This window comes from Dipteris shenzhenensis, chromosome 11 (assembly GCF_047967505.1).
Source record: "Dipteris shenzhenensis isolate YYH24624 ecotype China chromosome 11, Dip_SZ_1.0, whole genome shotgun sequence".
Classification (NCBI taxonomy): domain Eukaryota; kingdom Viridiplantae; phylum Streptophyta; class Polypodiopsida; order Gleicheniales; family Dipteridaceae; genus Dipteris; species Dipteris shenzhenensis.
This window is the reverse complement of record NC_141606.1, coordinates 40,467,272-40,494,322: the sequence shown is the minus strand read 5'-3', so window position 1 is coordinate 40,494,322 and position 27,051 is coordinate 40,467,272. Positions and strand designations below refer to the sequence as shown.

At 43.4% G+C, this 27,051-nt stretch overlaps 1 protein-coding gene across 1 annotated transcript in view; it reads left to right on the top strand.

The window, feature by feature from the left end:
- Positions 1-27,051, top strand: part of GSH1 (glutamate-cysteine ligase) — a 54,328-nt gene that overhangs the window by 3,321 nt on the left and 23,956 nt on the right. The window contains exons 8-13 of the mRNA XM_087381362.1: positions 53-123; positions 370-438; positions 2,089-2,182; positions 2,982-3,071; positions 3,233-3,313; positions 15,985-16,077. Coding sequence (XP_087237488.1) covers positions 53-123; positions 370-438; positions 2,089-2,182; positions 2,982-3,071; positions 3,233-3,313; positions 15,985-16,077 — 498 coding nt within the window. The remainder of the gene's footprint in view (positions 1-52; positions 124-369; positions 439-2,088; positions 2,183-2,981; positions 3,072-3,232; positions 3,314-15,984; positions 16,078-27,051) is intronic.

The following is a 27,051-nucleotide window of genomic DNA, read 5'->3' as shown; positions in this document are numbered from 1 at the left end:
GAGTATTGCATTCCTGTAAAGGTCTTTTTATTTTTCTCTGTGGCTATTTTAGATTGCAACAGCACTCTTTGCCAACTCTCCTTTTACAGAAGGGAAGCCCAATGGTTTTTTAAGCTTCAGAAGGTAGCTTATTATTCCAATTTTATCATGTTTATAACTACACAATTTTCACCATTTTGGTTTGCCTTTTATATCGGCGTTACACTTTTTCACCTATCCCGGCTATTCTGTTGACAAAACAGAAACGCTTTATATAACCATTATTCTTTGGATTTGATTAAGTGGATGGGGGACTCTTCGAAAAAGATTTTGCTCTACCATTGCATTTTCTGAGTCTTACATGAATGTGTTGATTGATATGTCTTGCAGTGAAATATGGAAGGATGTAGACAAAAATCGAACTGGCATGCTACCCTTTGTTTTTGATGACGACTTTGGGTATTCCCTGGTGTCGGTTATGGATGGCTTATTTCAATGCTACAGTTTTGCATTTCATGTTTATGGTTTTGTTTTTAAAGAGACCGTAGGTTTAGGTTATGCAGAAGGTATTTCCTACTGATAACAAAGGTATGGATGATAAATCCCCCCCCCCCCCCCCCCTCCCGAGCGCCTGCACGGCCTTTTTGGGGGGGGGGGGGGGTTCATTGTTTACAAGTGATGAACCGAGGGGGTTTGGGGCTGCTTGCTGAGGATGAAGACTCTTCCTGTAGGGTCGAGTGGAGAGGGCCAGATGCGTGCCTCGTCTCATACTGGTGGGTTCTTTTGGTTTTTTACAGACCTGACCAGACCTTGGTCTATATGAGGACCTGCTGGTCCCTTCTCTTGGTCCTGGTAGCTGGCTGAAGCTTGCTCTTTGCTGCTGTAGCGTCCCTCCTCCAGTACCCGCTCCCTTTGCCCATGTCAGATCTAACAAACAACATGCCCATGGGCTGGAGCATGCCCATGACATCAGCTTCTGCTGAAAATGTGTTATGTTGAATCCCTCTAGCTGATGTCAGATCTAATAGCTTGTCCATGGGCTGGAGCATTCTTATGATATCCCTTTTTGCTGAGGATGGAACTTGTGCATGTAGAATGCTTCCTTGTACGTGACAAGAAGGTGAGGATAATTCTTGAAAGTCCTTATCCACTGGAGGTGCAGGTTACAGGACCAGATGATGGGGACTTCACTGACTTGTTCTTGAAAGCTTCTGCAAGGAAGCTGATGAAGCGCTTCTCGACAGGGTGGGTATTGCAACACAGTGTATTATTGAGAGGGGAGGTTGGATAAATAGGGTCAATGCCCCGCCTGTTAGCCCCATAATAGGGCTTGATACATGTACTAATATGGGCAAGTATTGCGCCATTTTGGCACGTGAAGAGGGAGCAGTAACGACTGCCATGTGGGCAGCAGACAGGCTGCCATGTGGGCAGCAACAGATTGTGCTGGTTGTGGTGCTGGATATTCCCCAGCCAAGTGTCCATTGCTATGGCTATTAGGCTGGGGCAGGACAGCAGCAGGGCCAGAGGGCTGGGAAATTGCACATTGATTCCAGTGGGCAGGGGCACACATCAATATGCCTGTAGGTGGCAGGAGAGCTGACTGTCAGTTGGCAGAACTGCAGTGAGTTTGGCAGACCTGCAACAGGCAGGCCAATGGATGTACCTTTATGGTAGCGGCTATGCTAATCAAGGTATAGCCAGGACATGTGTGCTTATCAGACGTGTGTGCATGCGTGGATGTGTCTATGAGTGCTCTAGCGTAAATATTTGTGTGTATGTGTGTAAGTACAGATTCACCTGTTGCTGGGAACCATAAAGCTCGTGGGGATGTCCAAGGAGGTAGTCTGTGTAACCGTGTGGGCTACTATCATAGCCTTAAACTATTAGTATTAATATTGTTGTTGTTGTTTGGGTTTCAACATGATGATTTTGGGACGTGTTCATTATTTTGTGTGTGTTTTTGGCCTTGTCTTTGAACTTGAAGATGTTGGGAATATGCCAATTTCTGCCTTGAAAAGTTTGAAAGGTCATTTGTTTTTTGTTGTTTTCCTTTCATGGGTATTCTAGGATGAGGGGTTTGTTGATTCACACTCTGAACCTGTGCAGATTTGAGAAGTATGTAGATTATGCTCTGGATGTTCCCATGTACTTTGTCTATCGGAATAAGCGATATGTGGACTGCTCTGGCATGTCGTTCAGAGTATTTTCCGAATCCTTTTCCACAGAAATTGACTTTCAAATATAAATGTTTGTAATTGAAATGAATCTCCATTACTTTGTATGCATAGTTTTCATAGAACTTGACTGCTGCATCTAAACAGCAGATATGTTCCACGGGAAGAGCCATTGGCTAATGTGGGTAAGGTTATGTACATAAAGTCAAAGATGCAGGATAAGGAAGTTTTACCTTCTGCACTTTTACATATTTTTGATATGATATTGATTTCAAGGAGTCATCTTGTTGCAAGCCATTGTTGTATGATGAGCAGTTGAAGTCCTCTGAAGTTGTCGTATGTGTAAAACACCTTAGCATTCAGGTGCAAAATCATTTGTTTGTTAAGGGTACCTAGAGGCTATTGTGATGCAACAGTGCATGCTTCTTGGTACTGGGGGAGCCAAAGTAGGCAGCTTGCTTGATTGTGTAGGTTACTTTGTTCTCAGAAAGGTGAGACAGAGTAACTAAGAGATATGTTAGCCTTTGGTAACTAGATGGTTTGTCTCTGATGAGCAGTGCTGGCTGATGTCTCAGTTAAACTGAATACATCTATTACATAATCATTAAATTCAAAGTAATCTTTTCTGCACTGTTGAGTGATATCATGGTAAGGTTTTGAAATGAAGATCGGTTTCAGTTTAGGTGTAACAATTAGGTGAGATTATTGAATCCCTTCAACTAATGCCTCTGCTGAATTATTGCATGCTGTACAGTGCGCTATCTAGTTGATGCTCAATCCTTGTATGCTTATTGTATATCTGCTGTGGTTATACATTTTGTATAGGATTTTATGAATGGGAAACTACCAGCTTTACCTGGAGATAGGGCTACAATCAACGATTGGGAGAATCATCTCACAACAATATTTCCAGAGGTTTCCCTTGATTTGGTTCTTAAATTTTTAGCCTGTGTGTCCTAGTTGGATATTTTAGAGGATGGCGTTGGTGCCAAATCTTGTGTAAACCAAATTGGACCCTGTTTGTTGCTATGCAGGTCTTCTCATATAACTAGTTGGGTGTGGATACATTTTTCCAGGTCAGGCTTAAAAAGTTTTTGGAAATGAGAGGGGCTGATGGGGGCCCCTGGAGAAAGCTCTGTGCATTGCCAGCATTCTGGGTAATACTTTCTTGAGAACCTTTGAGCCAGAAGGCAAATAGTTGTCAAGTTACTCGTAACCGGCCTTCAGTTTCCTAAAGGGCAGTAGACCATAACTTGCATTGCATATTCATTATTCACAGCCTCATTGCATCATTTCGAACCACTTAAACAACACCACTTAGAAAACAATTTGAGAAATAACTGGATGGAGGCTAGAGTGCCCCTGCTCAATGAAACCAAGTACAAGACACCACAATGGCCCCAAACACTTGGCGCCCCTTCCGGTATTTATTTATTTCTTTAGGAATGAAATTGGTACATATAACAAGGGCTCTCCCTTGTGCTCTGCCCCACGGGCAATTCCACTGTCCAAGCCAAACCTTGGCTATAACCTGCATTCCATCCTAGTGCACACACTAGCACCCAAGTGCCAAGGCAAAGCTAAGGCATTCACCATTTGTCCATGACCAACTGTAAAAGTATCCAAGCATTCCACAAAGACTGTAACCAACTGTTAATGACCAGGCATCCAGACACTTCCCAAAAATCTCCAAATGCAATCACATGAAAAGGATAGCGACAAGAGAACTCAAACCAGCTTCAACTGACTTCAATCCAGCTCTGAAACACCTCTAGAAGCAGCACATCCAGTGTAGTGGCTAGCGGGAGGAACTGGCAGCTAGGAGAAGGGAAGGAAGAGAGAGATAACGGGCTGGAATCTGAGGGAGAGAAAGAGCAGGAGGATCACGGGCAGAAGAGAGAAGGTGAGCAGCTAGCAAAGAGCGTTGGGCAGTCTAAATGGGCCATACAAACAGCCAAAACAGCCTTGGGCTGTATGAAAACAGTCCGTACAGCAATAACCACACCTTGGGATGCATGCTAACTGATCCGTACAGCAGGCCCGTTCCGTACAGCAGCGATGAATGCTCTGTACAATCAGCCATGGGGTGTGTACCTCTTCCGTACAGCCAGCAATTAATGCAATTTAGCCACCTTGGCTCACGTGCCAATCAAAAGTTCTGTCCGTACAGCAGCATTGAAAGCACCGTACAGCAGGTATGGACACCTTAAATGCCGTTCTTGGAGTCCGTACAGCAGTACGGAATGCCTTGAGATGTGTGCAAGCCAAAAATGCAAGGAGTCAAGCCTTCCTTGGACTTCGTACGGCGTGCCCCCTTCACCTTGGGATGCATGAAAGAAGAGAGAGAGAAAACCGACGTCCAAAATCTCGCTTTTTGCCTTGGAAGGAGAGGAAGAGGGTAGGTGTGCATGAGGGCTGCCACGTTGCCCCCTCATTAATGCTCTAACCCTTGCAAACCAATGAAACATTGGTTTGCCCCTCACATTAAAATCGTAACCCCTTCTAACCAATGAAACATTGGTTTCCTTGGGCCTAACTTTAAGACCCCTCTAAACCTTGCCTTGCCCCTAGCAAGTAGGCCTAGTGTGTGCACCTAGGGACTTCTGGGAAGTGTCGCTTCCCTTGGGCTAGCCCCCTAAGCCAAAGTTAATCACGGTTCATAACTTCACGTCTCCGTGACATTGCTTTTGTGTGTGCGTAGGGGGGGGAGACCTAGGGCATGTGCCGATGAGAAAAGAGGAGAGGGGGCTGCCACATGGGCAGCACCTCACAAGGTCAGGACAGCAAAAGGGGCTGCCACATGGGCAGCAAACAGGCTGCCATGTGGGCAGCACACAGAAGGCTGACAGAGGAAAAGCATGGCAGGCCAAAAGGTGCAGCTGTCAAATTTGGTGGTCCTCCTACATAGGGGACCGGTGGTATGAGCATAATCTTACAAGGGACGAGATATAGGTTTCTACATAGAGACCCATCAAAGCTGGGAATGCCCTTGCTTGTAGCCAGTGGATAGAGAACATAGCGAGATGAGATTGGGAGACCGGTGGAGTATGTGGATCAGCTGTACTATACAAATATTCTCTCATTAGGATGATCTCTGTTGAGAGGCGCGACACATTCTAGATTTTTGTGGATTCAGATCCAACGCCTCTCTCGACAGGCCTTCTCTATTGCAGTATGCTACTTCGTCCCTTAGACCTCACACTTTGCTGGAGATCTATGTGAGGAGGCTGACTACACTACATGCAGCCCTGCATCCAGACATAATGGATTTCTTAAGCCGCAGGGAAGTCCTCTTTGTTGGGGACTTCAACTCGAGGACGGGTACGTGCCAAGTATCACTTCTGGATTTTCGAGATGACTATTTTTTATTGCCAGATATTGATCTAGAAGAGACAAGGATATCTCGAGTATCTGTAGGTATATGCTCCACCTGCTTGCCACCCCTTAGCTCAATACCTTGCAATAGGTGGTACAATGATCAGTGTAAGGCTTTACGCCATCAACTCAAGTTCGAGACTAAACATCATAAGGCAGAGACGATACACTATTATCCACGTCCTCCATTCTTTGAGGGTTATGATTGAGCAGTTTTGGTGTTTCCATGCACTGGCTATAATTGAGATTGGATAGGTGGAGGGCATGCCTAGAGAGGGACACATTTGCATCCTATGTGATCTATAGGAGATTCAGTCAAAGGAGCATTTTGCTCTCAGATGTTCTGTGTAACTATGAGATCTAGGGAGGGTTCGGATCCCTCTCCAGCCTCTTGTCTCACTAGGACTGGGGATGTTTGGCGACTTTCATTCACAAGGCCGTATGACACACAGAGACCAGCTACTCAAGGTACATAGACGAGATTAGGGTGCTCAGCCAGATTCCACTCAAAGTGCGTTCACTGAGTTTTTCTGGTCGGATGGCACGAACTAGCAGGCCCTAGGGAGATTGCGTAGGTGAGGTTTGGAGCGAGAGATATGATAAACCCATCAGCGTGTTGATGCACAGATATGATAAACCCATAAGAGAGATATGATAAACCCATCAGCAGATGGTTTGACGGGTGTGACAGTGGCAGTTGTCCGACGCAAGGCCACAACTAGGAGACCATAATGGACCATGCATGCTTACCGTTACTAGTGCTTTATCAAGGGTTTTATGCTGCTACAGCCCCGTACATCACCAGAGCCTCTCCTAGACTTGAATCTTCTACTAGCATACATAGGACCACCATAGTGATGCCACACGACGGCTTCCGTCTTCTCCATGGACTTAGACACTTTGTACTAGTGTTTTTATGTTTAGTTGTAATTGTCTTCGGTGCAGATGCCCGTTTAGATGCTCCACCCATTCAACTCGAAAGGAAGAGTGCTTACCAAAAGTGCTGGGGCCTTTAGATTTAATTCACCCTTGGTTGAATTCTCTATTGAGAATTGCGCTTTGACTGGCTATTGATGAGAAAGATCTGAAAGAGAGGCGGAATAGACAACAGTTGGGGAGAAGCGGTTGTAGATTGAGGAGGTAAGGTAGAGAACTTCAATAGAGACGTAGTGATTGAGGAAGACACTGTTGGAAAATTTGGTTGTTCGTGTGAGCTTATGTTGGGCTTATTAGATTCGGTTTGAGAGAGTGTGTGTGTGTGTGTGTGTTCTTATAGCTGCTCTCTCACCTTTTCTCCATGTCTCCCTCCTTTCTCCTCATGGCACGGTTGCTCCCTTTGCCCCTCAACCTCCTGTTTTTTCAGTCTCATAGACCCTTCGGCCTTTTGAAGACTTCAATAAATTGTGCTTCGGTCTTTTTGAAGACTTTAATAAATTGTGTGTACGTGTGCGCGTGCGATATTATTAGAAGGTCAACAATATAATAACCACACAAATCTCGAAGAATGTACGGGGTGATGCATAAGGCTTTATGTGTAGGTGAGTACTGCGTGCAATAGTGAAGGTTCCAGTAGCATTAGAAAACAAGAGAAGATGAGAGGAGAGGATGATACTAATGACTACATAGAAGAGAAGATAGGTCCACCATCCTAAGAAACCGTCAGGGTTCTAAAATGCTCAAATGTCTTCATAAAAATCGATCTCATCAAGGCAAAAGGAGGAGAGAAGAAAAATATTGCATTTCATGAGGGGAGAGGGCAACAACAAGGGCATTGTTAAGAATAAATGGAGCTTATGAGATGAAAGCAGAGGTAAAACACACTTCCGAATTCTCGAGGTAATCCTTGGAGGATTGCAGCTGGCTTATCATGAATAAATTAATACAAAGGAATCCACTTTTGCAGTGCTTTTTTTTCTGAGTGACCTTGCTCCTCTTCCCTTCTTTGCCATAGTGTCCTAACATGGGTCTAAATTACCCTGCAATTTGAGAAAATGGTTACACAGCTGCTATCTGAGAAGCGGCTATGTTTGATGGTAGAAGACATGAAGGGAACTGATACGTATAAATCTGTAATGCCTAACTTTCTCTTCACAATCACGGGCATAGGCACATACTTTCCTCCCAGCCAACCTCGGTGGTAGCAAACTCACAGAATACCTTACGTGAAAGTTCCTGCTTGTCAAATTCCAACGAGCCCCAATTCCCTAGATAGATCTAGTATGCCACATGTCTACATTTTACGTCAAATTCCAACGAGTCCCAATTCCCTAGATAGATCTAGTATGCCACATGTCTACATTTTACGGTATCTCCTAAATGCATCATTTACCCCTCTCTTGGGATATCATTGAAATCATTTGCCCCTTGGCACATTTAATGCATTGAGACCCCTTAGCCTTAGATCCACCTAGTCTAGTGTCATATCACCCTCACCAAGGACCTTGACTTTGATTCCTTTCTGATCATTTACGTAAAGCCCAAAAAAATATAATACAAACATTGATCCTTTAAAGGAAAAGGTCGACTGACCCTTCCGAGGTCATGTTACCTCGACTTGAGTGTAACATTCCTTCCCTCTTCAGGCATCAGCGTCCTCGATGATAAAGTTTGGGAACACTTTCCGTAACTGGTATATGGATTTCTAGGTAGCTTGTGATAGAGGTAAACCATGCCATGCGACCAACACCGTGGGTATCTTTCGATTGCGTACTTGGATTGTTCCTCGGTCCAAGATTCTTGTTGGTTTGCGTCTTACATTATCCTCTATCTCCTGAAACAAAACAACACCCTCGATTAGTGAGTCACCTGTATGCAAAAATTTCTTTAAACGAGAAACATGAACACTGGGTGCGCCTTACAACCGTGTGGTAATTCTAATTTATAGGCTACCTTGCCTATTCTTTTTAGAATTAACCATGGCCCACAATGTCGGGGTGATAACTTAGCACACTCTCCTGCAATCAAAGACTTGGAGTGCGAAGGAACTCTGAGAAAAACTTTTTCTCCTTCCTTAAATGCTCTAACGGATCTACTTTCATCTGCATACGTCTTAGCTCTATCCATAGCTTGGTGGATGTTAGCTCTCGCAAGTGCTAGTATCTCCCACATCTGAATTACAAAGTTCGCGGCACTAGGCACTTTCTGAGGTACTTCAACTGTAGTTGGATTTGTTGGTCTATAACCATAGTTCAGCTCAAACGCATTGAACCCTGTAGATGAATGTTTTCTATTATTGTAGGCAAATTCTAACAGTGTCAACCACTTGTCCCATGTATGGTGCCTCAATGACACACATGCTCTAAGCATATCCTCTAAAATTTGGTTGATTCTCTCCGTCTGACCATCCGTTTCTGGATGATCCCCACTTCTCATTCCCAACTCAGTCCTTAGTGTCTCAAATACCGCAGTCCAAAAATGACAGGTAAATTTGACATCCCTGTCTAACACTATGGATTTGGATAATCCATGCAAATGAAATATATGTTTTATAAACAAATCCGCCACTTGCGGGACACTAACAGATTCTCTAGTTGGAATGAAGTGGGCCATCTTGGTAAGACGATCAACTATCACAAGGATAGAATCATATCCACCTTGTGTCGTAGGCAGACCTACAATAAAGTCCATGGAAATGCTCTCCCACTTACCTAGTGGTATTTCCAAAGGTTGTAAAAGTCTGGGTGGCTTCACCCGCTCTCCCTTACTTAGCTGACACGAAAAACAACATGTCACATATTCATGAATATGCCTTTTCATCTTTGGCCAAAAGAAATCTCGTCTCACGAGATCATATGTTTTCTTGACTCCTAGATGTCTCGCACATGGGCTATCATGGCATTGTTGAATGACTCTCTTCCTGAGATCATTCTAATTAGATACTACTATCTTGCCATTTCTCTTGAGCATACCATCTCTTAAGGTATATCTTGCATAAGTTTGGCCTTTTATGGATGCCAGGTCACCCTTTTCCCTGGGTTTGAATACATGAGCCTTAGGCCAAAGGCTCTGGACGAACTCGTCCACCTTTTGAGTTTCTCTAATCTCGGTCATGAGAGCACTCTCTAATACCGTGAAACTCATATTATGCATAATGCGTGACAACGCATCAGCAACTTTATTATCCTTTCCTGTTCGGTACCGAATCATCAAGTTAAACTCCTGCATGAGTTCTGCCAACCTAGCTTGGCGGCCTCTCAAGTCAGGTTGTTTACAAAAATGTTTCAGAGTATCATGATCAACATCAACATAAAACTCTGATCCATATAAATAATGTCTCCATGTTTTCAGAGCATGGATAACAGCATACAACTCTAATTCATGAGTTGGCCAATTTCGTTGAGAGGGAGAAAGCTTCTTGCTTTCAAAGGCTACTAGCCTTCCCTCTTGGAGGAGAACTGCTCCTATCGCAATGCCACTTGCATCGGTTTTAAGGAAAAATAGTGTCTGGGGATCAACTATTTTTAACACTGGTTCTGAGACCACAGCTTGTTTTATGGTGTTAAAACTCTCCTGTTGATTCTGTCCCCATATAAAAGGTACCTTATCTGAGGTCAGATCAGTCAATGGCAATACGATTTCAGAATATCCTTTAATATGCCTTCGATAAAATTGGACAAATCCCAAGAATGATCGCAAAGTAGTCAAACTCTGAGGGATAGGCCAAGTCAGTATTGCAGCCACTTTCTTTGGATGCATTTCTACCCCCTTGGGAGTAATAATGAATCCTAAATATTTAAGTCTTACCATACACAGTACAGCTTTCTTTTTATTTACATAAAGACTAGCTTTTCTCAAAGTACTGAACACTATTCTTAAGTGTTCGTGATGCTCAGCAATACTTTTACTGAACACAAGAATATCGTCAATAAAATGTACTACAAACTTCTCGATATACAGACGTAGTAAATCGTTCATAAGTATGACGAATGTAGTTGGAGCATTGGTAAGTCCAAACGGCATTACCAAAAACTCATAATGTCCAAACCTGCTTCTAAAAGCGGTTTTATGCACATCGTGGCTCTAATACGGATCTGATGGTAGCCACATTTAAGATCTATCTTACTGAAAATTACAGTTGCATGTAACGCATCTAGCAAATCATCGATCCGAGCCATCAGATATCTGTGCTTAATAGTGATATTATTCAATGCTCTATAATCTATACAAAGGCGAAAAGTATCATCTTTCTTTTTTTTAATATCACTGGCGAAGCAAAAGGTGAGAAACTGGGTTCAATCTGCCCCAACTTGAGGTATTCTTCCAGTTGTCTTCGTACCTCCGCTTCTTTGGTAAAACTTAATATATAGGGAGGCCTATTTACAGGTTCTGCCCTTGGGATTAGTTCAATCTTATGCTGAACATTTCGCTCTGAAGGTAACCCATAAGGTAACTCATCCCTGAAACTATCAGAGAACTCCTCTGCTATTTGATCAGCCAGCTAGGCCATCTCTCCATTTCGGGCAACATCAGTGCTAGTTGAAGGACCATCAATCGGCTCTACCGATGCTGTACAAAGAAACAAAAACTCTTCTTGAGCTTTTCGAACTTCCATTACGGAAACCAACGGTCCTTGAGGTATATCTTTTTCACCTCGTAAGACATACAGCACATCATTCATCTTGAATTGATAAATGTGCTTCTTCCAATCTATGGCTGGATTCTTCCTAGAATGCCAAGCCTTATCCAGGGCTATGTCCGCGTGAGCAAGCTTTGTCATTTCAAAATCAAGTTTCTCAGCATAGTCCTGAATTCGAAGTTCCAACTGGGTAACCCCTTGGTCCCATACTTCAGTTGAACTTTCGTCCGCTATTCTGATTGTATATGCGTAGTTTGATGGACTAGTCGTTAATTTCAGCCTCTTTACAAGCTTGGAGTTAATTACATTGTGCGTTGACGCTGAGTCAAACAACACAATGACATCATGATTGGCTACTTGTCCTTTCATCTTAATTAACTCCGTATCGTTAAAGGCTGCATATCCCGTTGCTGTGGGCTTTGATAGCACATTATCAGGTGCACTAGTTACTAGCTTAGCAACATACACACATAACAAAACATGTATTGACCTTTGAGAAGATCCCGCTAGCTGAATCTGCATCTGTTCTGCTTTGGGACTCCCCTCCATTTCCATGTCGCATTCTGAGATCACCATCTCAGCCATCCGACGATCCTTGTTTCGTGCACAGTCTTTCCACTGATGAGGTTGAAGGCATCCAAAACACAAGCCTTCTCTCCTCGCTTTTTCTCTTTGCTCTGGGTTCAAAGAAGACTTCGACCAAGCCCGGGCTTCCATTGGTGTTACTTGGCTTTCATTGGTGTTACTTTCCTTTTCATTCCAATGGTGGTACTTGGTTTAGGAGTCTCGACTGGCTTCGCCTGCTTGGCTTGACCACTAGGTTGTGAAGCACTCCCTTTGCTAATCCACTTCTTCTTAAACCCAGTTTTCTTCGGGTACTCATACCGAGTCCCAACCTGCACAAACCCACTTGATTTGTTCCCTTTGGCATCTTCATAGTTCAGGGCTATGGCAATTGCTTCATTTAGCATGTTCGCATACTTAGCGCGAACACATATTGATCCGATCATTCAGTCCAAAGATAAAATCTTTTACCTGGATTGACTGAGGTAGAGGTTCATAAACCTTCATTACACTTTCTCTAAACTTATAAGTGTATTCCGACACTGATAAATTTCTGTGACGAAGGTTTCGATACTGATCCCAAGCTCGGGATGCTTCATCAGGAGGTAAGAAGTGTTTTCTAAATTTCTTTTTAAACCCCTCCCAAGTAGTGGATGCCACTCCATCTTTCTGCTGTTTTATCCACCACCGATGCGCTGCCTCATTAAACATATGGGTGGCCTTGCGGATTTTCTTCATATCATTCCTGATTTCACAAATGGCGAAGGTCTCGTCCCATTTGTGTAACCAGGTCTCTATGATATCAGAACTATGGTCAGACATCCGACCAGGATACTTTTCTAGCCTATAATTGACAATATTAGGCACCTTAGCCCTCCTAGGCTCGACCGTATGAACACTGGATTCAGGCTCCATTGGAGATTTACCTTTCTCTTCACGAGATGGTCTAGGAGACATACTATGAACCATTTTCCTGAGCTCGGATTGCCCTACATTAGCTTGTAATTGTTGCGCTAAAATCTGTTGCAAGGCATCCTCCAATAAGGCAATTCTACCAGACATTGTATGGCCTCCTGGTGCGACACCTGCGGGGTCGGCCGGACTCCCGACTCTACGGGATCGACCCTAGAAGCTTCTTCTTCATCTTCCATTTAGGTCGATGGGGTTGTGTGTGTGTGTGTTTTTAAAAAAAAAAGGAAAAAAACACACCTAAATTGTATCCATAATCCAAAGCCTAACTCCCAAATTTACAGCTAACCAGGCATATATCAACTGCAACCAAAACCACTTTTCCCTATACTAGGGAACCTCTTGCACACCTAAACTGCAAATATCCCATGCATAACATGCATATAACCGAATGTTTGCATCAATCCAATATGCCTTCCAAATCTTGAACCCAATACAACGAGCAGGATCTCACAACTAAAGACAAATAAAATCTGAAATAGCACTAGAAATACCAAAATTCAAGAAAAGCAGAGTAAGATGTTCCCTGGTAATTTCTTCTTGCTAGCCACCATTCGATCTGTAGCTCAGAATCGACTTCTTGAATGAATGCGATTGTCTTGGAACCCAATTTTCTTCTCTTGTTGCAATATGTGATGTTGATTTGGCTACTGCTGACCATGTAGGTCTTCACAGTCATTAATCTTTTGATATGACTAAATGTAACCAAGCTTCTCATTATTCGTTCACAACAAAATGCACGTATCTCAGCAGGCTACCATATCCATTAGTCAAGCCTTGAGCAGAATTGTCACGACTAACACAACCATTTGTCCATCGTAACGCACGAACTTTGTAGAGCTATTGAATTACCAAACAGAAATATATGAACCGGTCACAGAGTCTCTCACAACCGTACAAGGGCAAGAATCGTCAGCGCACCGCTTACCATCAAACTGCCATACGTAAGTGCTAGCCCCGACTACCAACGGAATCACGATATAAGTAATTGCAAATTTAACTTGTGCTCACAGGCTCCTATAATCTCGTCTTCCACGCCTTTAAATCAACGACGAAAAATACTAAAATATATTGACAGCTAGTCCCCGCGATGTCAAGGAGCCCTGAAGGAAACCACCCGTAAACCTGCGCGTGCGCCACTGTAATATCCAATGCAGCTCCTTTCCACCAAACAAACGGACCTTGGTATCGAACTCCAGGCACCCTTCAAGTAGCACATGCAAGTCCTGTAATGACACAATAACCCTCTGCTTGCAGTCGTGAACTCTTGCTTCCTATCGTCAACAGCTCGTTAGATTCCCGTCACAAAGCCCACGTACAGCTTTTGTCTTTGACTCCGATCCCGTATAAGTTTGTGTGCATTTCTTCTTTGCACTCTGAACGAAGCGTCGCTCCAAACTCCCACAGTCCGATACAATCATGCGAGCAGGGCTCTGATACCAAATGATACGTATAAATCTGTAACGCCTAACTTTCTCTTCACAATCACGGGCATAGGCACATACTTTCCTCCCAGCCAACCTTGGTGGTAGCAAACTCACAGAATACCTTACGTGAAAGTTCTTGCTTGTCAAATTCCAACGACCCCCAATTCCCTAGATAGATCTAGTATGCCACATATCTACATTTTAGGGTACCTCCTAAATGCATCATTTACCCCTCTCGTAGGATATCATTGAAATCATTTGCCCCTTGGCACATTTAATGCATTTAGACCCCTTAGCCTTAGATCCACCTAGTCTAGTGCCATATCACCCTCACCAAGGACCTTGACTTTGATTCCTTTCTGATCATTTACGTAAAGCCCAAACAAATATAATACAAACATTGATCCTGTAAAGGAAAAGGTCGACTGACCCTTCCGAGGTCATGTTACCTCAACTTGAGCGTAACATGAAATAGATATAATATAATCATTCTTTGCACGATTCCCCTATATCTTGTTCTTGTGTATCAGTGCATCAATCGCAATCTTCTTGCTCTCATCCTTACGAACAGCTCAATGCAATCTTCCCGCTCTCATCCCTATGAACAGCTCCTTCTCTCTCTTTTACTTTCCAACCTCTCTCTCTCTCTCACTGCAAACACACTAGGGCCCAGGACAACATGTTGGGCTTATTCATCAGAGATAATTTGAGTACAAGCGTTTCAGCATAGAGCTGTTGTTTTTTTAAATTCTAAAACGTGAATCAATTTTACAAAGAGCTTCAAGCTCATTCCAAAATGGCAACATGCCACTTGTCAATAATCTGGACTAAATCCTATTACATGCCTCTGAGGGCAATTTCTGGGGTCTTCATAACACTTGGTCATGCGGGTGGATTCCGAAATGCTTGCTATGCTCCAAATTGCTTGGTTTTTCAGCCCCTCATAGTACCTGTAACAAGTAATTAAAGCGCACATGGCACCCATAAATTGTTAGCGCTTTGCATGCAAATAATAAACTTTGGACTAATCCTAGTCACGGTGGGCGTCCCCACTGAACACATGTGCACACATAACATATATATATATATTCCTTGGTTGACCGGAGTCAACGCCCTTGATCATAATTAAGGGGGCTTTGACCAATGGTCAAGGTGCCTTAATTATGGCCAAGTCTCTCCAACCGAAGCTGGCACATCTCTCCAACCGAAGTTGGCACATCTCTCCAACCAAAGTTGGCACAACTTGGTTAATTGTAGTTAACCCTCTTGGCGCATGCCAAGTCTCGTTGACCGAAGTCAACACTCTCTGACCGTAGTCAGCTCTGTGGTTCTGTGGTTAACGGCAGTTAACCCTCTTGGTAATAAACCAAGTCTTCCCGATTGAAATCAGGCTTACTTGACCAGAGTCAAGTATCTTTGACCATTAAAAGAACTCTTTGACCATAATTAACACAAATGAAAAGCTCTTTAATTATGATCAGATAAATGGTCAATTCAATACTTTGACTTTAGGATATTTACAGGATATTTACAGCTTGGTGACATCAATTCTTTTCCTTAATGATCAGGATCGATATCATAGATCCAATTTAACTAAAAAAAGAATGAACAAAATTACTACATACCCGCAGAGCATGCTTGTCCTTTGTCTCGGAGGCAGGTGGAAGTCCTTGATCCAAGTATCCAATTCAGTCACTGATCTGAAATAATGTTCACAAATTAAAGGGATTTTAATTCTATGTGATCTTATTACAAGGGACTATTTTCACATGTAATCAGTTGTTTTGCTGGTGACATCTCCCTTTTTCCTTGTGAACCCTTTTGGTTTGTCTTATTTCGGCGAGGCCATAGATTTATTTAAGAAATATGTCTTGTATGATGAAACTGCACTTCAAGCTGCTTTGGAGATGATTTACAGGTGGGCCTGTTGTATGATGAAACTGCACTTCAAGCTGCTTTGGAGATGACAAGTGAATGGACTGCTGAAGAATGTTTAATGCTTAGAAACAAGGTAAACTGTCATTTGCTTCAGGTTGCTTTTCCTTGGCTGCATTACTGATGTACAGAATGATCTTATCGTGTGCTGCTTTGGGAATGTTATGGGGATGGAAATGTCATGACAATAAGGTGGATGGCAGAAATATTAGGTTCTCAAACTGACCGTCGTGTTGATATGGTAACAAAAGTATTTATTGCCTGTCACGTTCACGGGTTTTCACCAATGTCCCTGAAAGGAAAGCTTCACTTTTTTTCAGGGAGCAAAATTATGGGAGTTCTAAGATTGAAAAGGATAGTTAGAATGGTCACACAAATTTATTGGGGTTTATGCAAGTCCGTTATACCACCTTTTAACTATTGTAATGTACAAATGGGAAGCTGTCATTGTCAGCTTCAATGAGATGAATGTTTGAGAGGATTTGTAAGTGGAATTAGTGACAAATTCTATCTATCAAAGCTTAGTGTGAGATGGTTATAGCTCCTTTGCTAGCTGAGCATTTAGTGATGAGTTCAGCGAAGTGATGTTTGGGCCTTACTTAAGCCTTAGGGGACATGTTTCCTTGAAGCAACCCTTGCCATGTGAGACGTGTCGTGATGCAGGCGACCTGGTCTCATACAAAAAGATTAAACTGGCTAATCTGTTTTCCCATATATTTTCAGATGATATGAGATATTTTATGAAGATTGTCACACCAAAGTCTTGCTGTGCAAAGGGAGAGAATACAGACGAACCAACTGAGCATAACCACCATGCATAGTTGCTTATAACTGCTCTTTGTTGATCTTGATTTTTTTAATGTTTTCGTTTCATTTAAATTCCAATTTATTCCTAAGTTTTCTTGTGCACTGGCTGCCTCCTTCTTCCTAAGTACAGATTTTTGTTTGTAGGAGTACTTATAAGTAATAAGGATTTCCTGACTTGAAAGACTCTGTTGTAGTTCTTGTGCAAGTTGGACGTAACCTTCTTTTTTTGGGATGAGCTAAATGGTCGAGTTTCTTTGCAAAATTTGGGATAGGAAAGGTTAATTCAAGGGTTTCAAAAATTTTTTTTTTTCAAGAAAAGTACTTCATTAAGTATGAATAAAAACTGCAGAGCAAGCTCAAGTGCGGGAGTACATAATGTCAAGCATGAGAAAAAAACAGCTCAGAATGAGCAAACAAAAATCCCGGGTGGTGGCTGAAAATGCCACCTCATCCCTGAAGGAGAGTCAGAGAAGAAAGGACAATCCTGCCAGACTCTGAGAAAAGCAACCCTCCTAGCAGTAGCAGTCCTGGAGGTTCCCTGTATGTTCGCCCAAATGGCCATCAAAGTGTGTATAGTATTTGCCCAGATACTGGCCAGAGTCTGAGAAGGGTGAACCTGGGAGTCCTCCAAAGCCTCTGTACATTTGGCTCTCCAAATATGCCATGCTGTGATACTAGCTAGAATCTCCCAAAATGTGTCTACGGAAGTGTGGGAAGCTCTGAATGGAGTAAACGGAACATCCCGGAGGGTAAGCTAGATGAATAACGTGATTTTCCTATTCCTGAGGGATTTCCAAAGTCTCCCCCAAAAGTTTTTCTGCATCTCTGTGGAAATCTGAAAAGTATCTTAATGAGGAGCTCTAGAGGGCCTCCAGCCCCTACAACTGAGCTGGAATCTCCTGGCATTTCTGACCGTGTAACGAAAGAAGAGGATGCTCTTCTCTCGGTGCCCTGCAACTATCTACTCCCATTCCCCTGGATTGCAACTATCCACTCCCATTCCCCTGGATCCCACTGCAAGGATCTGATAGGGGAACCTCCATACAGCCAAAGCCTCCAAGATCCAATAGCTAGGATAACGGGGTCTAGATCAAGATAGCACTGTGAGTCTGTACCCATCTCCATGTATCCTGCAATCTTGATAGGCTGAAAAGGAGCCTCCAAAAGAATATCCTTTGAAGATCTGTGGAGTCTGCCTCCTGCATGAACCTGAAAGACAAGGGTATCCTCATGTGCATCCTGCAAGGCTATAATCTACAGAGGGATACCTGTCCTTGAAAAAGCCCCCAACCAGGTGGACTCAGAAATAGGCAAATGGTCTGTATCCATCACTCCATTGGTATGGCTGCATCCTGGCTGCACTTCCTCTGAGGTGACTAACTGAACGAGCTCTCTGATCCTCTGGAAGCATCCTGAAAGCTTTCCAAGCACCCACCGTGGATGCAAGTCCCAACTCCCATCTAGACCACTGCATATAATGTGACATGCCCAGTGATATGCCATGCTCATCTAGTATGCAATCATTCCACATGACGGGCTGCCTGTCAATTTCTTCACAAGAGGAGGGTGGAACTCTCTGAAGAGTACTTCTGAAGCTGTCCCAAGCTTTTAGAATGGCAGTCGTGAGAGGGGAAGTAGGAGATCTGAGACGAGCTGACGTAAAGATCCATCTAGGGCTGTCCATCCAATCTCCTTCCTGAGAAGGTGTGCATGTCTGTATACTGCGTAAGAAGAAATCCTTCCAAGGCTCCTGACCACGCATCAAACCTCTAACCACCATCTTGCAGAGCAAGGCTCTACATTGCAGGTCTGGATCAATAATATTGAGGCCCCCTTCCTCAGTGGGTAGAATAAGAGTCTCCCAAGCCACCTTGGCTATTACATCTGAAGTGCCATCTAATCCACTCCACCAAAAAGTCTTGATAGGTCTCTTGAGCTGAGTGATACTGCTTGTAGATCGGCACCAACAAGAGCAAACAAACCAGGTTGTAGCCAACAGTACCTGGTTTACAACCACCACTCTGGATGCAAGGTCAAGTCTGGCCGAACTCCAAAATAGCAGTTTCCTTTTGATGCTCTCCAACACGGGAGAAAACCTTGCTCAAATTTAAGAATCATCCAAGAGATGATGCTCAGTGGATGCCTGAGCGGTTCTTTCGAACTTTTCCAGACCTCCTTAGTTCCTATAATCAAACACGCAACTGAGGTCAGTTGCAATCCAAGCAAGAGGGATGTTACGGAAATTATATTTCTGATATATATCTTATTATTTTAGTCAAGTGTGACTATGGCAAAGTACTCCATAGGGGCGCACCGGACGCGGCGGGGATCCTAGTGGATACTTTGTGTGGTTAGTTGGGGACACCTGACTAATTTTGCCATGCTAGATGGCCGGTATTGTGGGTGATTCCATGTTAATACTGATGTCGCTAGTGTTATTGGTGTTGTGCTTGATAATTGTGCTTTGAGCGCAGTTATGTTGGGATCGGTTGATTCGGTGATTGGTTCAATCGATTGTTAATAACTAATGTAATTGGCGGCTTGAGTACAGGTGATGGAACTCGTAGCGAGGATTGGAGTTAGTACGAGGGTACTGATCGAGGTGTCGCACAGCGCATTATATATGGCCATGGGCCAATTTTGTATTTGTTTTATTATTGCAAGTTTGAGCAATATATTTTGTAGTGGACATAATTCATTTTGGGCCCTAAGATGGCTATGTAAAGCAAATCCCTCATTTTTGGATGAGAGGGATAATTTTGGCTCCTTAGTGCTTCTATGAAAGATCATAAATTACAACCGTAGTTTACGAAACAGCACTGAGAGTGGAAAATCAGCAATAACTTCACGTCAACGATGGAATTACATGCTCCAAAGGCTCTCCCTCACTCCCTCTCTCTGAACATACACTAGGGCCCAGGACAAATTGTCAGGCTGGACCCCCCCCAAGGTCTTTTATTCATTTCAGAAATGCAATACAGAAGTTCAGCTTCAAGCTGTCTCGTAAGGCTCTCTCTCTGCAACATGAAAAGAATTCCTCTTTTACAAGAGCTTCAAGCCCCATTCAAATTGGCAACATGCCACTTGTCTAAAATCTAGACTAAAACCTATTACAAGCCTCTAAGGGCCATTCTGGAGTCTTCAAAGCTCTCGGTCACACGAACCGCTTCCTGGATGCTTGTCAGGCTCCCATTTCGCTTAGGAAACATAGTCCTTGCTAGTACCTGCAACAATTAATTAAAGCGCACCACCATGGTACCCATTAATTGTTAGCGCTTTGCATGCAAATAACACACTGTGGACTAATCCTAGTCACGGTGGGCGTCCCCACTGAACACATGTGCACAACTAAACAAATATATATATATATAAATAAATATATATATTTTCTCTGGTTGACCGGAGTCAACACTCTTGATTATAATTAAAGAGCTTCGACCCAAGGTCAAGGCGCCTTAATTATAGCCAAGTCTCTCCAACCGAGGTTGGCACATCTTGGTTAACCGGGGTTAACTCCTCTTGGCGCATGCCAAGTCTTGTTGACCGAAGTCAACACTCTCTGACCGTAGTCAGGTTTACTTGACTAAAGTCAAGTATCTTTGACCATAATCAATCCTTTGACCATTAAAATAACTCTTTGACCGTAATTAACACATATAAAACTCTTTAATTATGATCAAATAAATGGTCAACTGTACTTTGACTTAGGATATTTACATTGTGGTGACATCCCCTCCGCTTCTATTCAGTTGACCTCAACTGAAAAGCTTCCTTGTAAACATCCAAAAGCTGTGGATGATCGGATAACATGTCTTCGTCCATCCACTTGGCATCTAATGCCGTATAATTCTTGAATTTTACAAGATACCTGCAAAATTCCTTACCCTGAGGGCCTTTACGTACAGTATGGTACACAATTTGCTCTGGCTGAAGGACTTCCTCCAGCTCATCCACTTCTGGTGGATCCTCTGATACTGGTTCTGTAGGCTCTGGTCCCTGGAATTTCTTTAGAAGACTCACATGGAATGCATTGTGAATCCTCCAATGCTCTGGCAATGCTAATCTGTATGCAACCTCATTTATTCTCTCTGTAACCCTGAAAGGGCCATAATATCTGGGAGATAACTTTGCATACACTTTCTGTTTGCCTTTAAACTTGCGGAGCCTAGCTTTTTCAAACCTCAAAAGTATCCAGTCCCCTTCCTTGAGATCTAGCTGTCTCCTATGTTTATCTGCAGCCCTTTTATGTTTCTCTTGAGACCTTTCAATTGCTGTCCGGACTTGGCTGTAAGCTGTCTGGAGGTCTCTTACAAACTGATCAGCTGCAAATATTTCATCTTTAGTCCTCAATATAGGTGGCAAAATCACCTTCCCATAGATGACTTCAAAAGGGGCTTTCCCTGTAGAGCTATGTACTGTATTATTGTAAGCAAACTCTACTAAGGGTAGGTACTTTTCCCAGTCTGAACTCTGGTCACCCACGTAGCATTTCAGCATATCCAAAATGGTAGAATTTGCTACTTCACTTTGACCATCTGTTTGGGGATGGAAAGAAGAAGAAAAATTCAGACTCGTCCCCATGTTATCAAATAAAGCTCTCCAGAATAGACTGGTCATTCTGGGATCTCGATCACTAACAATGGACTTAGGCATACCATGATGTTTAAAGATCTGTGCCATGAACAGCTTAGCCATATGATCTGCCTTTATGGTTTTGCGAACCGGAATGAAATGAGCTTGCTTGCTGAATCTATCAATGATAGTCCAAATCCCATCATTCCCTGACTTTGATCTCGGCAAATCAAAAATAAAGTCCATTGTAATATTTTCCCATGGTGCCTGAGGCACGGGAAGAGGCATAAGTAGGCCAGGTGCCTTCTGTCTATCATACTTCATTTTCTGACACGTAAGGCATTCAGTAACAAACTGATGTATATCTTTCCGCATTCCTGGCCAAAAGAAATACCTCTCTAGTGCTAGAGTTGTTGCTGTAATTCCTCTGTGTCCAGCATAGGGAGGTGCATGGCATTCCCCCAAAATCTTTTTCCTCATCTCCTGGGTGATGCATAGGCAATCATCTTTCATTAAATACCCATCTTTCAGGGAATAGTGACTGGTAGATTGTCCTTCTTGCATCTGCTGTAAAATTTCACCAAAATCAGAATCATGAGCATATTGTTCCCTCATGCCTTGCAGGTCCTGATGATATGCAATAGTTACATTATTGACCTGGGGTCTTCGGGACAAGGCATCTGCCACTCTGTTCCGAATTCCTGGGGTATGGACAATCTGAAAATGATACATTGACAGCATGTTTGCCCATTTCATATGCTTCTCTGAAAGCTTGGTCTGAGTCAAAAAGTATTTCAGACTTTGGTGATCTGTTTTGACAGTAAAATCTGCACCCAAAAGATAATGTTTCCAGGTATGGATAGCATGAATTACAGCCAATAACTCTTTCTCATAGATTCCTAAATATCTTTCCGCATCCCGAAGTCGTCTGCTTTCATAGGCTACTACATGACCATTCTGATGCAATGCAGCCCCAACACATTCTCCACAAGCATCGCAATCCACATCAAAAGATTGATACAGATCCGGAACTACCAGAATAGGCTCTGTAGTCAACTTTTCCTTGAGTGTATTGAATGCTTTCTTATGTGATAATCCCCATGTGAAGGCTGCATTTTTCTTAGTGAGGTCATGTAATGGAGCTGCGATATCAGCAAAATGTCTGATAAATCTTCTGTAGTAAGAACACAAGCCTAAAAAGCTTCGAACTTCATGCACAGTTTTCAACTCTGGCCATTCCTGAATGGCACGGATCTTCGCTGGATCCATTTGTATCCCATTCTTGGATATTATATGCCCCAGATAGTGGATTTCTTCTAGGAAGAATTCACTTTTCTTGACATCATCAATACGCGGAATAGGGAATCTATTCTTGATGGTCATTTTGTTCAGTGCGCGATAATCGACGCACATACGGAATGAACCATCTTTCTTCTGTACTAACAGTACAGGGGAACAAAAAGGAGACGAGCTGGGCTGAATCAACCCTTTGGACAGCAAGTCCTGTACCTGAGCCATAATCTCCTCTCTCTGAGTCGCACTGACTCTATAAGGGGGTCTGTTTGGTGGCTCACTACCAGGCATTAACTCTATCTGATGATCTTCTGGTCTCTCTGGGGGTAACTCCCCTGGCAAAACATCGGAAAAGCAATCTTTAAAGTTTACAAGAAACTGGAACTTATTTTTGTATGCATCATTCATTTCAGCATGCATATCATTCTCTTTTTCTTTTACAAAAACCATGTACGCAGAAATTGCAGACTTTATTGCTTTACCGCATGAAACATCAGATACAATGGGGATAGTGTCCCCTTTATTCCTGGCAATTACACGCTGATTTTTCCCCCTATGCACAAATTCCAGCACTCTTTCAGGAAGAGTCAACTTCACTGCCTTGCGGTGAAACCAAGGCATCCCCAAAACTACATCATAATGTTTCAGTGGAGAAATGAAGAAGTCTTCCTGATCCACATAACTCTGAATATGAAGACGGAGCTTCCCTATCAAGGGAGTAACTGGCACAGGATTCCCACAAAACATTTGATCGGCATCCAAAGCCCTGCCTAACTCTTCCGTCTTTATTCCCAGCCTCAGGGCTAGATCCTCTGATATGAAATTATCAGTAGCCCCTGGATCAAATAAAATTAGCGCTTGCTGGTCTCTAACTTTGCCCCATGATAGCAGCAATTCTCGTTCTTCTGGGTTCAAAGCATGACCCAGTATATCAGGAATACCCCCCGCCATTGGCTTTTGCGGTCCTCGTGGCTTCTCTGTCTCTTTTCCCTTCGATGATGAAGGCTTTTCTGGGCACTGGGCAGCCACATGCCCCTCTTTACCGCACCTGAAGCATTTCCCATCTCTACGGAATTCCGCTATCTGTTCAGGGGTGAATAGAGATTTGCCCTTATAGGTCTTTGAGAACTGAGTGAAGGCTTTTCTGGGCACTGGGCAGCCACATGCCCCTCTTTACCGCACCTGAAGCATTTCCCATCTCTACGGAATTCCGCTATCTGTTCAGGGGTGAATAGAGATTTGCCCTTATAGGTCTTTGAGAACTGAGTACCCGTCGGCTTCTGAGGCTGAAACCCTTTCTTTTCAGCCTTAGGGGACTCTTTCTTTTCTGATTTTTGAAAATCAGTTTTCTTTTTATCAGCACGTCCTGCATGCAAGGATGGCACTGTAGATGGATCTTGTAGCGGCACAAGACTCGCTACTGAGGCTGAATGCATAAGATCTTGAATATTCTTTGCCCCCAAAGCATTCACTACTGCCTGAATTCTTGGAGTGAGACCTGCTCTGTACTTCCTCATCTGGGTACCTTTGGAGATCTTTTTGAACGGTGCAACCTGCAAATAAGCATCCCAAAACTTTTGGTTGTACCCATCCACTGTATCTCCTGCATCCATGTGCAAGCTGTCCCAGTCTTGAAGAACATGGTCTCTAAACTGTTTAGGCATGAACTGCTGGTAGAAGGCTTTCTTGAAGCCCTTCCACTTTCTTGGGGCTGATCCATCTGTGGTCAGTGCACTCCACCATGCACTAGCCGTTGCTGTTAAGTGTAGGCTGACCATTCTTAACTTGGAGGATTCTGAAAATTTCTCAGTACCGAATGCAGCATCAAACTGTCTGATAAACTGCAATGCTTTGTCTGTATGACCATACTGTCCATTGTAGGTCATAAACTTAACAGATTTTCCTCCCTCTTTAAATTCCCTGGTCGCTTTGGAAGATTTTCTCTTCCCAGACTTCTCGTGTTTCCTTCTTTTCCTAGATGGTTTATCTGATAAGGAAGAAGAAGACACAGAAGTCGAACTCGAGGTAGACGGTGATGGACTAGGAGATCGGTGATGACGCCTCGATCTCTTTTTACTATGAGACCGTCTCCTATGAGATCTATGAGATCTCTCTCTCTCAGACTGTACACGAGAGTGTGCCTTTGGCATTGGCACGTCATATACTGGATTAGGCATAGCCTCTGCTGGAAACAAATGCTGAACCCTGGGATCCCTTTTTAGATTTTCCAGCTCTTGTATACGAGTGCGTACCATTTGTTCAAATTCTTGTTGAGTTTGCGGCACATTCCTCTGTCTTGGATGCACATCCCTATCTTGAGAATCCCACTGGATAGGTGATTGATCCATATTCTGAGATCTGCAGATTTTCTCACACAGTGCGGGTAACTAATGCACACTACCTTTGCTTTTCCAACAGAAAAGGGTACCTCAACAAGAGGTGTTTTGCATTCACAATCTATGCCAGTACTGGCTGTCAGTTCAAGGCATGTACCCACACAGTTGCCAAAGCATCAACAATTTATATTCCCCTTTTTCTGGCTGCTGCAGATGGCTTCAAAAGGCATCTGTTTCCCCTTTTCTGTGCACAAAGGCATGCATCTCTTTTTTCTGCAAATCTCTGTTTTCTCTGCTTTTCTCTGGTTTTCTGCTTCTTTTCTGACAGTAAAAGTCTGACAGGCAGGAGAAAATTTGATAGCCAAAACTGTCTCTGCAACTGTCTTTTTTTTTATAATAAAGAACAGTAACCAGATGGAGTAACTGCTAGTTAGTCTAACCAGACTAACTGGTTCTGGTCTGGTTAGTCTGTGACTGGATAGTTACTGTCTGGTCAAACTGACCAGACTGGTTCTGCTCTGGTCTGGTTTGGTTGGGCCAACTAACTGGACATCTGACCAAAGTCCAGCTAACCAGACTTACACTAACTACAGTTTTACCACCTGTCTGCCACGTGTCAGTGCTATGTCAGCATCTGAGCTGACTGCCACCTGTACTGCCACGTCAGGAATCCACACGTGTCTGCCACGTCACTTGCCACGTGTCAGAATACACACGTGCGCCACATCAGCATCTTGCAAGACCTCTGCCACGTGTCCTGCGCCACGTGTCCCGCGCCACGTCAGCGCCACGTCAACTCTGGCAAGCCTGCCCAAACCTTTGCAAAAATCTCCGTCAAGAGGATCGTATGTCATCGCATCAGCGTCGCCAGCTCTGTTGACCATGATAAATCCATTTCTTTGTCTTTTTCACGCACACATCACGGGCGCAAAGAACCTGACGAATGCTTTTCCATCATGAATCTTCCGCCAAGCGTAGCTTATCAAAAGGCAACGGTCTCTGTCGTATCTCCATCAAGCAACGGACTTGCGCCATGAGCGCCCGCGTGAGAGCACCTGTTATCCCTGCTAGCCCTCCGCCCAGGGTATCAAGGAATTATCTACTCGGGACATCTCCGTCGATTCCTTTGCCATAACGTGCACTTGCGTAGACTTCTATATGGCGCCAAATAATTCCACCGGTGCTCACGCAATAATCAAACAGTTACGTCGCTCGTGATACCAATACAATCTTCCCTTGAAAAATCTCGCAGCAGATTACTGCAGAAACTATGTAATTCTTTGATCGAGGTCGCCATAGGAGGCAATCCTAACCTTCGCTCTGATACCAATACAACCGTAGTTTATGAAACAGCACTGAGAGTGGAAAATCAGCAATAACTTCACGTCAACGACGGAATTACATGCTCCAAAGGCTCTCCCTCACTCCCTCTCTCTGAACATACACTAGGGCCCAGGACAAATTGTCGGGCTGGACCCCCCCGAAGGTCTTTTATTCATTTCAGAAATGCAATACAGAAGTTCAGCTTCAAGCTGTCTCGTAAGGCTCTCTCTCTGCAACATGAAAAGAATTCCTCTTTTACAAGAGCTTCAAGCCCCATTCAAATTGGCAACATGCCACTTGTCTAAAATCTAGACTAAAACCTATTACAAGCCTCTAAGGGCCATTCTGGAGTCTTCAAAGCTCTCGGTCACACGAACCGCTTCCTGGATGCTTGTCAGGCTCCCATTTCGCTTAGGAAACATAGTCCTTGCTAGTACCTGCAACAATTAATTAAAGCGCACCACCATGGTACCCATTAATTGTTAGCGCTTTGCATGCAAATAACACACTGTGGACTAATCCTAGTCACGGTGGGCGTCCCCACTGAACACATGTGCACAACTAAACAAATATATATATATATAAATAAATATATATATTTTCTCTGGTTGACCGGAGTCAACACTCTTGATTATAATTAAAGAGCTTCGACCCAAGGTCAAGGCGCCTTAATTATAGCCAAGTCTCTCCAACCGAGGTTGGCACATCTTGGTTAACCG